At 40.0% G+C, this 13,757-nt stretch overlaps 1 protein-coding gene across 3 annotated transcripts in view; it reads left to right on the top strand.

The window, feature by feature from the left end:
- The window catches only part of Stk38l (serine/threonine kinase 38 like), a 35,908-nt gene that overhangs the window by 20,789 nt on the left and 1,362 nt on the right, over positions 1–13,757 (top strand). For 2 of the 3 annotated variants that reach the window (XM_013036813.1, XM_013036815.1), the window contains 6 exons: positions 6,167–6,321; positions 6,930–7,032; positions 7,247–7,308; positions 9,725–9,842; positions 10,796–10,919; positions 12,133–12,228. In XM_013036813.1, the coding sequence (XP_012892267.1) occupies positions 6,167–6,321; positions 6,930–7,032; positions 7,247–7,308; positions 9,725–9,842; positions 10,796–10,919; positions 12,133–12,228 (658 nt within the window). The remainder of the gene's footprint in view (positions 1–6,166; positions 6,322–6,929; positions 7,033–7,246; positions 7,309–9,724; positions 9,843–10,795; positions 10,920–12,132; positions 12,229–13,757) is intronic. The other variant, XM_013036814.1, reaches the window with a different exon arrangement.

Raw genomic sequence — 13,757 nt, 5'->3', positions numbered from 1 at the left:
GTGCTGTGGCTTAAGTGGTAGAGAGCTAGCCTTGGGGTTTTTTTGTCTGTCTCCTTGGGCTTGAACTCAAGGCCTGAATGCTATCCCTGAACTTTTGTGCTCAACGCACTTTACCACTTGAGCCACAATTTCACTTTTGGCTTTTTGGGTAGTTAATTGGAAAAGAAAGAGTCTCATAGATTTTCCTGCTCTGTGTGGCTTCAAGTTGTGATCCTCAGATCTCAGCCTCCTGAGTAGCTAGGATTAAGGTGTGAGCCACTAGCGCCCAGCAAATATTTGGCTTTTTAAGCTTGGCTTATCTCATTGAAACATGGTGATTTAGTTTTATTCATTTTCCTGCAAATGACATACCATTTTCATTTATGGCTCAGTAATACTCCATAGTATATATACACACCATAGTTTTTTTTGTCCATTTATCAGGTTATTCAGAACAGTTGATTCTACAGTTTATCTGTTGTGAGAACAGAGTTGCAATAAACTTGAGTATGCAGGTCTCTTTGTGTGTCTGTGTGTGTGTGTGTGTGCGTGTGTCTGTGTGTGTGTGTGTGTGTGTGTGTGTGTGTGTGTATGTGTGTGTGTTGATCATGGAGCTTGAACTGTTGGCCTGGGCACTGTCCTCAGCTCGTCAGCTCAAGGCTAGCGCTCTACCACTTGCCACTGTGCAATTTTGGTGGTTAAGAGTCTTCCAGTTTTCTGGTGGTTAAGAGTCTGGAGATAACAGTCTCACTGACTTTGCTGCCCTGGCTGGTTTTGAACCATGATCCTCAGATCTCAGCCTCCTTAGTAGCTAGGATTACAGGCGTGAGCCACCTGTACTCAGCAACAGGTTTCTTTCTTATATACTGATTTACTTTGCTTTGTATGAATGCTCAGGGGTGATATAATGGATCATAAAATAGGTTTATTTTAGCCTTTTGAGGAACCTCCATACTTATTTCCATAGTGGTTGCAGTAACATACATTCTTACCAATAGTGTATGAAGGTGCCTTTTTCCCATCCCATCATCCTCTTCAGCATTTGTCTTTTTTTGTTTTCTTGATGATTGTCATTCTTACAGAGATGAGACAGAATCTTAGTATAGTTGTCATTTGTAAAATGCAAGGATGTCAAACATTTTTTCTATGTATTAGCCACTTGTATTTCTTTTTTGAAAGCTGTACATTTCATTTACCTATCAATTGGGTTATCTGTTCTTTTGCTGTATTATTCTAGATATTAATCTCATATCCACTGAATACTTGGCAAATATTTTTTTCCCCATCCTGTGAATTGTATCTTTTTTGTTTTGTTTTGATGTGTTTGTGTATATGTTAGTACTGGGGATTGAACTCTGGGCCACTTGCTCTTGCTTGATTTTTCCATCAAAGCTGATGCACTTGAGCCAACCTCCACTTCCTGATTTTTTTGCTGATTAATTGGAAATAATAGTCTCATGGACTTCCTGCCTGGGCTAGCTTCAAACCTCCTCAAATCTCAGTTTCCTGAGTAGTAAGGATTACAGATGTGAGCCACCAGGTCCCAGCAAGTTAGCTGTATCTTGATTCTAGTAATTGCCCTTTTTGATGTGCAGAAATTTAAATTTTTTATTCTCATTTGTCCTTTATTTTATTTTTATTTTTAAAATTGTTATTATAAAAGTGATGTACAGAGGGGGGGTAGTTACATATTCCCTCCCATTCCCACCACAAGTTATCCACAAGTGTCCAGTTAGTACTTTTTTTTTTTTGGGTCCGGTTGGGGGGCTGAACTCTGGGCCTGGGCGCTGTCCTTCAGCTCAAGGCTAGCACTCTACCACTTGAGCCACAGCGCCACTTCCACCTTTTTTCTTTTTGCTTATGTGGTGCTGAGGAATTGAACCCAGGGCCTCATGCATGCAAGGCAAGCACTCTACCACTGAGCCACCTTCCCAGCCCCAGTCCAGTTAGTACTATTGCCATTTGTCTTTTATTGTTTTTATTTCTGGGTAGTTGGAATCCTATTCAATAAACAGATTACTATAGGTGACCTGTAGTAATCAAGATTTCAGGTCTTATATCATGATCTTCAATCCATTTGGAGTTGATTTTTCTTCTGCAGGATGAAAGGTAGTCTAATAGATGATCAGTTTTCTAGCACCATTTGTTGAAGAGGCTGTCATTTCTCCAATATACTTTTGGCTCCTTTGTCAATAATCAGATAGCTATATTTGTGAGGTTTTATTTCTGAGTCTTCTAGTCTGTTCCGTTGGTATTTGTGCCTGTTTCTATGCAGTACCAAGCTGTTTTTGTTATAATTTGAAGTCTGATACTGTGATACCTCCAGCATTGCTCTTTTTAATCAGTATTACTTTGGCTGTTCAGGGTCTTTTATGGTGTCAAATGAATTTTAAGAATAATACTTTGATTTCTGTGAAAAATGACCTGGGATTTTGGTGAGGATATATTGAATCTGTAGATTGCTTTCTGTAGTGTGTCAGTTTTCCATGAACTTGAGAAATGTTTTCATCTTCTGTCTTCAATTTCAGGTTGTGTAGTTTTAATCACAAAAGTCTTTTACTTCTTTGGTTAAGTTTATACTTAGGTGTTTGTTTTTGAGGCTATTGTGAATGGAATTGTTTTTCTAATGCCTGCTTATTGCTGCTATAAAGAAGAACACCCTTTGGGTTTTTTTTTTTCATGTATGTTGATTTTATTGTTACATTGCCCAAAGTGCTGATAGATTTTGTGGAATAATTTTTTCCTGTTTAGTATGATGTTAGCTATGAGGTTGTGATATACAGTTTTTACTATGTTCAGTTATAGTGCTTCTTTTCCTAGCTTCTTCAGAATTTTTATCATAAAAGAATGCTGAATTTTGTCCAGAGTTTTTCTCATCAATTGAGGTAATTAAGTGATTTTTATCTTTCATTCTGGTTTTGTGCTATATCAGGTCTATTGATCGACCTATATTGAGCAATCCTTCAATCCCTGAAATGAAACCAGTTTTGAGTATGGTATTTGATATGTATTTATTTTTGTCTAAGACTAGAACTTGAACTCAATATCTGACTCTTTCACTAATTGGCTGATGTTCTACAACCTGGGCCACACTTCTAAACCTGGTGTATGATATTCTTTTCTTTTTCTTATTTTTTGTGTTAGTACTGGGACCTGAATTCAGAGACTAGACACTAGCCCTTGTTTTTTTTGCCCAAGAATAGCATTCTATCATTGTGAACCACTGCTCAAAAATAGCCACTGCTATTTTTGGTGGTTAATTGGAAATGAGGGTCTCACAGGCTTTCCTGCCAAGGCTGGCTTTGAACTATGATGTTGAGATCTCAGCCTTCTGAGCAACTAGGATTACAGATATGAGCCACCAGCATCCAGCTTGATCTTTTTAATATGTTGATGTATTTGGTTTGCAAGTATATTGAGAACTTTTGTGTGTTCATTGGAGATTGGTCTACATCCTCTTTTGTTATCATGTTCTTGTCCAGTTTTTGAATGAATGTAAGAAAATGACTTCATTAGAATAATGTTGGTATGATGCTTCCCTATCCATTTCATGGAAATATTGGAGGAGTACTGATGTTAGTTTTTTTTTTTTTTTATTTTTATTTTTGGGTCCGGTCATGGGGCCTGAACTCTGGGCCTGGGCGCTGTCCCTCAGCTCTTCAGCTCAAGGCGAGCGCTCTACCACTTGAGCCACAGTGCCACTTCCGGCTTTTTTCTTTTTGCTTATGTGGTGCTGAGGAATCGAACCCAGGGCCTCGAGCATGCAAGGCAAGCGCTCTACCACTGAGCCACCTTCCCAGCCCCTGGTGTTAGTTTTTTGTTAAAGGTCTGGTGGAAGTTGGCAGAGATTCTGCCAGAGGCTTTTCTTGGAAGATTTTTCAATTTCATTGCTTTTTATAGATCTATGTATGTGGCTTATATCATCTTGGTTCAGTTTTGTACCAGGGTCTGCCTGAAGGTGTGTCCCAGGTCCTGTGCTTCGATCTCTCAGGTCCACCTGGCAGTGAGCACTCTGCTATTTATAGGTTTGGTGTTATTTCTGTAGTGATGCTCAGGGCTACTGACTGTCAATCAGTTTCTTCACAACAGTTCCTTGTTGCTTTATCTTCTTAGCTCACCCATACGAGCCACCATTTCCTGGGTGTTCAACTTCTCGTTATGTCAGTCTCTAACAGGAGGCCCACTCTCAATATGGCACCTCCTTGCTACTCTTTGTGATATGAGGAGCAATGGGTTTCTTGTCTAATGCTTACCTGTCATGCTGGGGAAGTCACTGGTCCATAGCATTCCTATAGTGGGGTTTAAAACTTTCTGGTGGTTTGGATTTGACCCACAACTAAGTTTGCCAGTTCAAGGTTGCCTGGGTTACCTTGTGGAGGAGGAGGCCTTGGTTTCTGCTAATTCCACCAAGCAGAAATACAAATTGTTTTAAAAAATTAACTCTGTTACCTTTCTGTTTTGCCACATGTCTGGCTATCTTTTTCTGTGGTGAGGTTTGCAGTGTTCTTCCAAATGCAGTCTCTCCTTTGGTTATCAGACTTTTCTTACTCATGGAATCTTAAAAAGAAAGTTTTGATTCCGATCCTTTCCCCATTTTACAATTTAAAGAACATGCAAGAGTATACATTTATAGATTAATATGTATAGGAAAGCAAAATTTAAAAGTAAGGAGGAAGAGCTGGCTGCCAGAATCTTGGTAATCTTTGCTAACACTGGCTGAGATCTGAGGATGGCAATTCAAAGCCAGCCCTGGCAGTAAAGTTCGTGAGACTCTTATCTCCAGTAAACTACCAAAAAAAAGTCAAAAGTGGAACTGTGGCTGAGGGGGAGAGTGTTCACTTTGAGCAAAAAAGCTCAGGGTCAGTGCCCAAGCCCAGGCCCTGAGTTCAAGCCCCAAGACCAGCACAAAAACAAAAACAAGTAAGCTGGAAGGATATACACCAAACCAAATCCATCTATCATTGCTCTGCTGAGGGGGGGGGGGAATAAAGTGGGAATGGAGGAAAAAGAATACTTCTATGTATTATTATTATGATTATTACATTGTTATTATGTATTTTGTGTGCCCTACTAGGGCTTGAACTCAGGGTCCAGGCACTGTCCCTGAGCTTGTTTGCTCAAGGCTGAGTTCTACAGCATGAGTCACAGCTCCATTTCTAACATTTTGGTAGTTAATTGGAGATGAGTCTCATGGCATTTTTTTTTTTTTTTCTTTGCTTGGGCTAGCTTTAAACTTCAGTCTTCAGATCTTGGCCCCTGCGTAACTGGGATTATAGGCATGAGTCATCAGTACCTGACTTGCATATTATATTTTTCAAGACTTAAAGCATATATTAAAAAAGTTATCAGTTGTCAGTTGTATGTTAGAACTACATTAGGGTTTATAGTACTTAAAACATTTCCCTTTTTAAAGAAAAATACTTGAAAATAAAAGAATGTCTAGAAGTAACTTTTGTAGTGGGCTGATACACTATTTTACTTGGACTAATAAGCTCAGCTATTTGTTTCTATATGCCAGAACTGGGACTTGAATTCACGTAATTGTATTCTTGCTTGGCTTTTGCTCAGGGCTGGCACTCTACTACTTAAGCCTGGTGTTTTGCAGCATAATTGGAGATAAAAGTATCTCATGGATTTGTCTTCCTAGGCTGGCCTGAGCTTTGATCTTAATATGTTAACCACCTGAATAGCTAAGATTACAGGCTTGAGCTACCAATGCCCATTTCAGGCTGTTTTTGAAACTTCAGAAGGGAATGTATCTAGATATTCTGATTCTTTTGCACAATTTGGCATTTACCTTCATCAATTTATTCTGAAGACTGACTTTTAGATGATCAGATCTGCTCTAATTTGATTTGATACTCTGTCCCAGAGCCATTACATGTGACATCCCACAAGTGGTTATAAGTGTGACTATGAAGTGCCAAGTCAAACATAGAAAAAAGCAGGTCAAAGGCAGCTCATGCCTATAAAAAAAAGCTAGAAGTGGAGCTATGGCTCAAGTGATAGAGCCCCAACCGTGAGTAAAAAAGGTGAAGGACAGGGCCCAGGTCCTGAGTTCAAGCCCTAGTACTGGTACATGTGCACAAACACATACATACACATTCACACACTCATACACAAACTTTTGCAGCATATTTTTCCCTTCAAGGCCTTTTCAGTTAACATGGTACCTTCCTTTATTTAGGTGACATGATGACATTGTTAATGAAGAAGGATACCTTGTCAGAAGAGGAAACACAGTTCTACATTTCAGAGACTGTTCTAGCAATAGATGCAATCCACCAGTTGGGTTTTATTCATCGAGATATTAAGCCAGACAACCTTTTATTGGATGCCAAGGCACGTGACTCAACTAGAGGCTTATTAGGCTCTGCTGTTGTTTTACAGAATAATAGAGCTGGTAGTTTGGTTGAAAATGGTCACCCACAATTTCAGATCATTGGTAAACTACATTGTTTCATAGAATGATACAGTAAGATAGGATTGGAGGGGAAGGACACCATGGGGATATGACTCCTATTTTTGTCTGTTTTCTACTTTTTAAAATCATCATCCTGAGATGTTTATAATTTTGCATTTTCACCATGATGAATTCTTTTTTCTTATTGGGGCTTGAACTCAGGACCTGGGCCCTGTCCCTTATCTTTTTCATTTAAGGCTGGTGTTCTACCACTTCAGCCACATTTCCACTTCTAGCTTTTTAGCTGGTTTGTTGGAGATAATAATCTCATTGATTTGTCTTGGACTGACTGGCTTCCCACCAGGATCCTCAGATCTTATCTTCCTGTGTAGGCCTGAGCCACCAGGTCCCAGCCAATATGAGTTCTGAGCTAAGAATTTTTATAATACATTCTAAAAGAAGAGTTTCTAATAAGATGTTTTTGTTTTTAGTTGCTATTTTCAATGTTAATATATAATCTGGTGTTACTGGGACTTTTTATTTTTAGGGACATGTAAAGTTATCTGATTTTGGTTTATGCACGGGGTTAAAGAAAGCTCACAGGACTGAATTCTACAGAAATCTCACACACAACCCACCAAGTGACTTCTGTAAGTTTGCTTTGTTACTTTTTTCTCCTCTTCCAATTAAAATATAGCTGCTTTAATTCAATACTATTAAGAACAGAAGTTTTCTTCCTCTCTCTGCTCCCTAAATTGATCCATGTGTTATATATGTATGTGTGTCTGGCTGTCTGGCTATGTGATTTAGGGTTTTGGTGAGAGTTTTCCCCTTATGATGACAATTTTGTCCTGTTGAAATTAGCATTTCAGAATATGAACTCCAAGAGGAAAGCAGAAACATGGAAGAAGAACAGGAGACAGTTGGTGAGTCAGCCACATTTTATATATGAGTGTTTGCACCCATACTGTGGATAGAACTCAGGGCTTGGGCACTGTCACTTAGCTTTTTTTCTTCAAAGCTGGTGCTCTACCTCCACTTGGTTGAGGAGATAGGAGTCTCTCAGTTTTGTCTGGCAGGGCTGGCTTGAACCTTGATCCTCCTGAGTAGGGAGGCTTAATAGGCATGAGCCACCAGTACCCAGCCAGATGCTGATATTCTTTTTTTTTTTTTTTTTTTTGCCGGTTGTGGGGCCTGAACTCTGGGCCTGGGCGCTGTCCCTCAGCTCTTCAGCTCAAGGCTAGCGCTGTACCACTTGAGCCACAGCGCCACTTGTGGCTTTTTCTGCATATGTGGTGCTGAGGAATCGAACCCAGGGCCTCATGCATGCAAGGCAAGCACTCTACCACTGAGCCACCTTCCCAGCCCAGATGCTGATATTCTTAAGATTAGGAATGTGCCTTTAGAAAAAAATTAAAAATGAAAATGAAAAATTAAATGAAAAAAACTAAATGTATTTTTATTATAAAGGTACAGAGGGGTTAATATTTTCTAAGTGAGGTAGTGAGTACATCTCTGTCACCCAAGAATGTGCCTTTTGATTTTGTTTTCCTCATTTTTTTTTATTCAATGCCGAATACATATAGATACTTTAGAAATATTTGTTCAACCAAGTGATGAAAAGGTACTGATTCAAATAATACTCTTAGCACCCATTAAAACCATATAAATGAGCCGGGCACCTGTGGCTCATTCCTGTATCCCTAGCTACTCAGGAGGCTGAGATCTGAGGATCACTGTTCAACGTCAGCCCAAATCTGTGAGACTCTTATCTCCACTAAAGCACTAGAAACCAGAAGTGGCGCTGTGGCTTAAATGGTCTTGGACTGAAAAGCTCAGGGACAGCACCCAGGCCCAGAGAGTTCAAGCTGCATGACCAAAACAAAACAAAAAATATAAATGGCCTCTGGATCTTTGAGTTCATTTTCTTACTAATCCAAGTAATTACAAACTATGCTAGAAAATCTTTCCAGGGTCATAGCTTGTTTTTTACATGTAATGGACTCAGCATGCCACTAAGGCTGGCCTCAGTCTCACTGTCCTTTTGTTCAGTTCAGTTCAGTTCAGTGTTGTTTTTAAACATCAAGTTCTGCATGAAGGTGAAAAACATTTTCCCTTTAAATGTATCTGCTTTAGATTAGATTTTATAGTTGAGAAAAGAATTGCTGTATTCCTATTTATAATAGATGAATGGTGTGGTAGGGGTCTGACATGTTGGCACATCCCAGCATTCAGGAGATTGCGTTGGCTTCATAGTTGAGACCCGATCTACAAAGCAAAACAAAAATATGGCAGCAGAATTAACAGATGACAGAGTGTTAACAGATGGTAAGTGCTCATATTGGTGTTTCCCAAGGGAAAAGTCAAGAGTAATATATTGGTATTTGGAGTAGGAAAGTTTCTCTGCCCACAAATTACAGTCACGTAGTCATAGAGATGACAGAATCTGCTGTCACATATTTTCAAACAGTTAGGACCCCTTATTGAAAACAACTGCCTTAAAGATAGAATTTTTGTAGGATTTTATGGGAATTAAGAATTAAAACAGTAATTGTAACCCCTCTGTACAGTATGTTCACAAATAAAATAAAATAATAAAGAATTAAAAAAAGACTAGTCACTAGCCTGAAATCCTAGCTACTCAGGAAGCTGAGATCTTAGGATCATGGTTCAAAGCCAGTATGGGGAGAAAAGTCTGTGAGACTCATCTCCAGTTAACCACCAGAAAAGCTAGAAGTAAAGGTATGGCTCAAGTGTTAGAGTACTAGCCTACCTGAATGGAATTACAGACATGAACTAATAGCACCCAGCTTACTTGAGCTTCTTATAGGAGAGAAATCACATTTCTATAGCATCTTATCTTACTCAGTACCATCACTAAACCTTACACTTGATAAACATGGAAAATATATTAGTCAAAAAATCTACTTTCTTGGAAGTGGTGCTGTGGCTCAAGTGGTAGAACGCTAGCCTTGCGCACAAAGAAGCTCAGGGATAATGCCTAGGCCTTGAGTTAAAGCCCTAGGACTGGGGGGTGGGGGGGAGTGACTTTCTTGTCTAGTGCTGTTTTTGTTTTCAATGGTTTGTTTGAAGCCAAGCACCCATGGCTCATGCCTATAATCCCAGCTACTTAGGAAGCTGAGATCTGAGAGTCATGATTTGAAGCCAGCCTGGGCAAGCATGTCCATGAGACTTATCTCCAATTAACCAGCAAAAAGCCAGGAGTAGAATGTCAGCATTGAAGCAAAAGCTAAGTCCTTGAGTCCAAGCCCCAGTACTGGCAACACATACTCATACTCTCACACACACAGAATGCCGGTTTAAAAAGCTGTTCTTTTGCAGGCATACTCCACAGTTGGGACACCAGATTATATTGCGCCAGAGGTGTTCATGCAGACTGGTTATAACAAACTGTGTGATTGGTGGTCTCTGGGAGTCATTATGTATGAAATGTTAATAGGTATGTTCTGTTCTTAATTTTTATACACAGTGTGGACATTTCCTTTGAGTGCTATTGTTTGAACCTATTTACAGATAAGGACAAAAGTAGCTGCACTATTTTAAATTCACTTCCACCTTCTCAGTGTTATGCACATAATGATAAATACCAGGTCCTGTTGCAAGAAGCAAAGTTGGTTAACCTCAGCTCGTTCCCAGTGGGCATAACCTATAATCCTAGACAACTGATAAGACACTTGGGGTTCAAGGGGTAGAGTGCTAGCTTTGAGTGAAAGAGCTAAGCAAGAGCTCAAACCTTGGGCTGGGAATGTAGCTTAGTGGTAGAGTACTTGCCTAGCATACATGAAGCCCCAGGTTCGATTCCTCATTATCACATAAACAGAAATGGTTGGAAGTGGTGCTGTGGCTCAAACAGTAGAGTGCTAGCCTTGAGCAAAAAGAAGCTCAGGGACAGAGCCCAGGCCCTGAGTTTAAGCCCCAGGACTGGCAAAAAAAAAGGGGGGGTGGGAGCTCAAGCCTCAGTACCAACACCAAAAAAAAAACCCCACAAAAAACAACTTTGGCTCTTCAGGTGAATTGAGAGGATGGATACCCTAAATCCATTATTGATAAATGTGTGGGCTGGGAATGTAGCTTAGTGGTAGAGTGCTTGCCTAACATGCATGAAGCTCTGTGTTCGATTGCTCAGTATCACATAAACAGAAAAGGCCGGAAGTGGTGCTGTGGCTCAAGTAGTAGAGTGCTAGCCTTGAGCAAAAGAAGCTTAGAGCCAGTTCCCAGGCTCTGAATTCAAGCCCCAGGACTGGCAAAAATACAAAATAAATAAATATAAATGTTAGCGTTACTTTATTGTTATCAAAGTATTCAGGGTTGTTTTGTTGTGGCAAGTATTTGGTAGATGTAATTTAATTGATCATGAAAGTTGATGCAACCTTTGTTTTTCTTACTATGTAGGCTATCCACCTTTCTGTTCTGAAACACCTCAAGAAACATACAGAAAAGTGATGAACTGGAAAGAAACGCTAGTATTTCCTCCAGAAGTACCTATCTCTGAGAAAGCTAAGGATTTAATTCTCAGGTTAGTGGTTAAATTCTTGGAGTAGCTTAGGGTGTCCTAAAACCTCACTGGTCAAGTATCTGTTTCATTTTTGTAGGGCGAGAGAGAATGTTATTGATTTATATAGGCCAGCTTCCTAAAAGGAAGTCCACAGGGAAAATGTGGGAAGAGGAAAAAGAGCTAATTTAGGGAATTGAAAAAAAATTTTTTTACGATGGAAAGGTTCTTACATAGTTGCAGATATTTTTTAAAAGCAAAAGGTCATAGCCAGGTGCTACTGGCTCACACTTATAATCCTAACTACTTAGGAGGCTGAGATCTAAGACTCGAAGTTCAAAGCCAGCCTGGGCAGGAAAGTCCATGAGACTCCTATCCAGTTAAACACAAGAAAACCAGAAGTGATACAGTGGCTCAAAAGTGGTAGATTGCTAGCCTTGAGCAAAAAAACTTAAGGATAGTACCCAGGCCCTGAGTTCAAGCCCAATGGCCGACAAAAATAATAATAATAAAAATGTAATGACCCAGTGCTATTGAAGAGAAAAGGGGGGGGGGGAGTCTATGTATGAAATGCAAGCAAAATTTCCATTCTTTTCATCAACCAAGAAGTGGTGTTTGGTACAGTTTTGTGTGGCTGCAAAGAACAAATATTGGGGTAACTTGTAAAATTAGATGATTGATAGATATTATATAAAATATTCAAGATGGAACATGATCTTTGATATATCCATTCTGCTTTTGCATACCTGTAATCCTAGCTACTTGGGAGGCAGAGATCGGAGGATCACAGATGAAAGCAAGCCTGGGTGGGAACCAGCAAAAGGCTGGAAGTGGAACTGTAACTCAAGTGGTATAATGCCACCATTGAACAAAAAAGCTGAGGACATTGCCCAGGCCCTTAGTTCAATCCCAGTATCAGTGTTTGTATATACATAGTGCACACCCACACGTACACACATGCATGCACACACACACCAGAGAAAAGGAAAAATGAAAAAAATTGAATTTATTAAGGGTATTTGACTTTGGAATTTCTTCAAGTGGAAAAAATAGCCCTAAAATACTTCGCATTTTATCAGTATAGTATCTAGAATATTATTATAGGCAATCAGAAAGAAATGGCTTCAAAAATGTCAGTAAACAGAAAATAATTGTAATGCTTAAAAAAAACCCTAAACCTTACAAAATAATGCAACTTGAATGTAATTTATACATTACTTTTTTTTTTTTGCTCTAGATTTTGTATTGATTCTGAAAACAGAATTGGGAATAATGGAGTAGAAGAAATAAAAGGGCATCCTTTTTTTGAAGGTGTAGACTGGGGGCATATCAGGTATGTTCCTAGATTTTGAATCAGAATGGTTTCTAGATTTAGTGGGTAATTTACCTCTATTTCTGTCTGATATAACACAAGAAGCAACACTGTTACAATGTTACTAAGTCAGGTTTTTGTTGTTAGTGGTGTGTGTGTGTGTGTGTGTGTGTGTGTGTGTGTGTGTGTGTTGGTGGAGAGACTTGAACTCAAGACTTTCACACTCTTACTTAGCTTTTTCCCTTAAGACTGATAGTCTACCACTTGAGTCATACCTTCACTTCCAGTTTTGCTGGTTCATTGGAAATAAGAGTCTCATAGACTTTTCTACCTCGGCTGACTTTGAACCAGGATCCTCAGATCTCAGTTTCCAAGTAGCTAGGATTATAAGTGTGAGCCACTGGTGCCTGTCTAGAATCCTAACTTTTTAGTTTTGAGACAGCTTACAACTTTATTTACTTATTTACTTCTGCCAGTCCTAGTACTTGAACTCGAGGCCTGTGCACTGACCCTGTACTTTGTGTTCAAGGCTAGCTAGAGTGCTCTTTTTTTTATTTTTTTTCCCCAAGCCTGAACTCAGGGCATAGACGCTGTCCCTGAGCTTGTTTTGCTCAAGGCTAGCACTCTACTACTTGAGCCACCATGCCTCTTCTGGCCTTTTCTCTTTATGTGGTGCTGAGGAATTGAACCCAGGGCTTCATGCATGCTAGGCAAGCACTCTACCACTGAGCCACATTCCCAGCCCAAGTCCTAACTCTTAGCTGCTGAATGTATATGGTTATTAAAGCATGTTTAGATCATTTCATTGATATCTTACTACTATTGTAGCCCACTTTTTTTTTGTTTGTTTTTTGGATCCCGTTGTGGGGTCTGAACTCTGGGCCTGGATGCTGTCCCTCAGCTCTTCAGCTCAAGGGTAGCGCTCTACCACTTGAGCAACAGCACCACTTCTGGCTTTTTTTCCCTGCTTATGTGGTGCTGAGGAATCGAACCCAGGGCCTCATGCATGCAAGGCAAGCGCTCTACCACTGAGCCACCTTCTTGGCCCCAGTATCCCACTTTTTAAGGTTGGAAAGATATTTGAAGACTACTAATCCAGTCTCTCAGTTTTATAATCAGAGAGCAGTCACAAAACAGGGACTTGCTTGTCCAAGTTCATACTGATAGTTGATGACCAGAAGGGTTAAAGCTCAGATATCTAGATTTTATGGTTCTCTCTCTCTCTCTCTCTCTCTCTCTTTTTGGCCGGTCATGGGGCCTGAACTCAGCCTGGGCGCTGTCCCTCAGCTCTTCAGCTCAAGGTTAGCACTCTACCACTTGAGCCACAGCACTACTTCGGGCTTTTTCTGCTTATGTGGTGCTGAGGAATCGAGCCCAGGGTCTCATACATGCGAGGCAAGCACTCTACCTACCACTGCGCCACCTTCCTAGCCGCCCCCCCCAATCTTTTTTTTAATTGTGAAAATACTGTACAGAGGGGTTACAATTACATGGTCAAGATAATGAATACATTTCTTATCAAGCATTGTAGCCTCCTCCTTTGTTTCCCC

This window comes from Dipodomys ordii, unplaced genomic scaffold (genome assembly GCF_000151885.1).
Source record: "Dipodomys ordii isolate 6190 unplaced genomic scaffold, Dord_2.0 Scaffold501, whole genome shotgun sequence".
In the NCBI taxonomy this organism is placed as follows: domain Eukaryota; kingdom Metazoa; phylum Chordata; class Mammalia; order Rodentia; family Heteromyidae; genus Dipodomys; species Dipodomys ordii.
The sequence above is the reverse complement of the archived record's forward strand: the minus strand, read 5'-3'. Positions and strand labels throughout refer to the sequence as shown.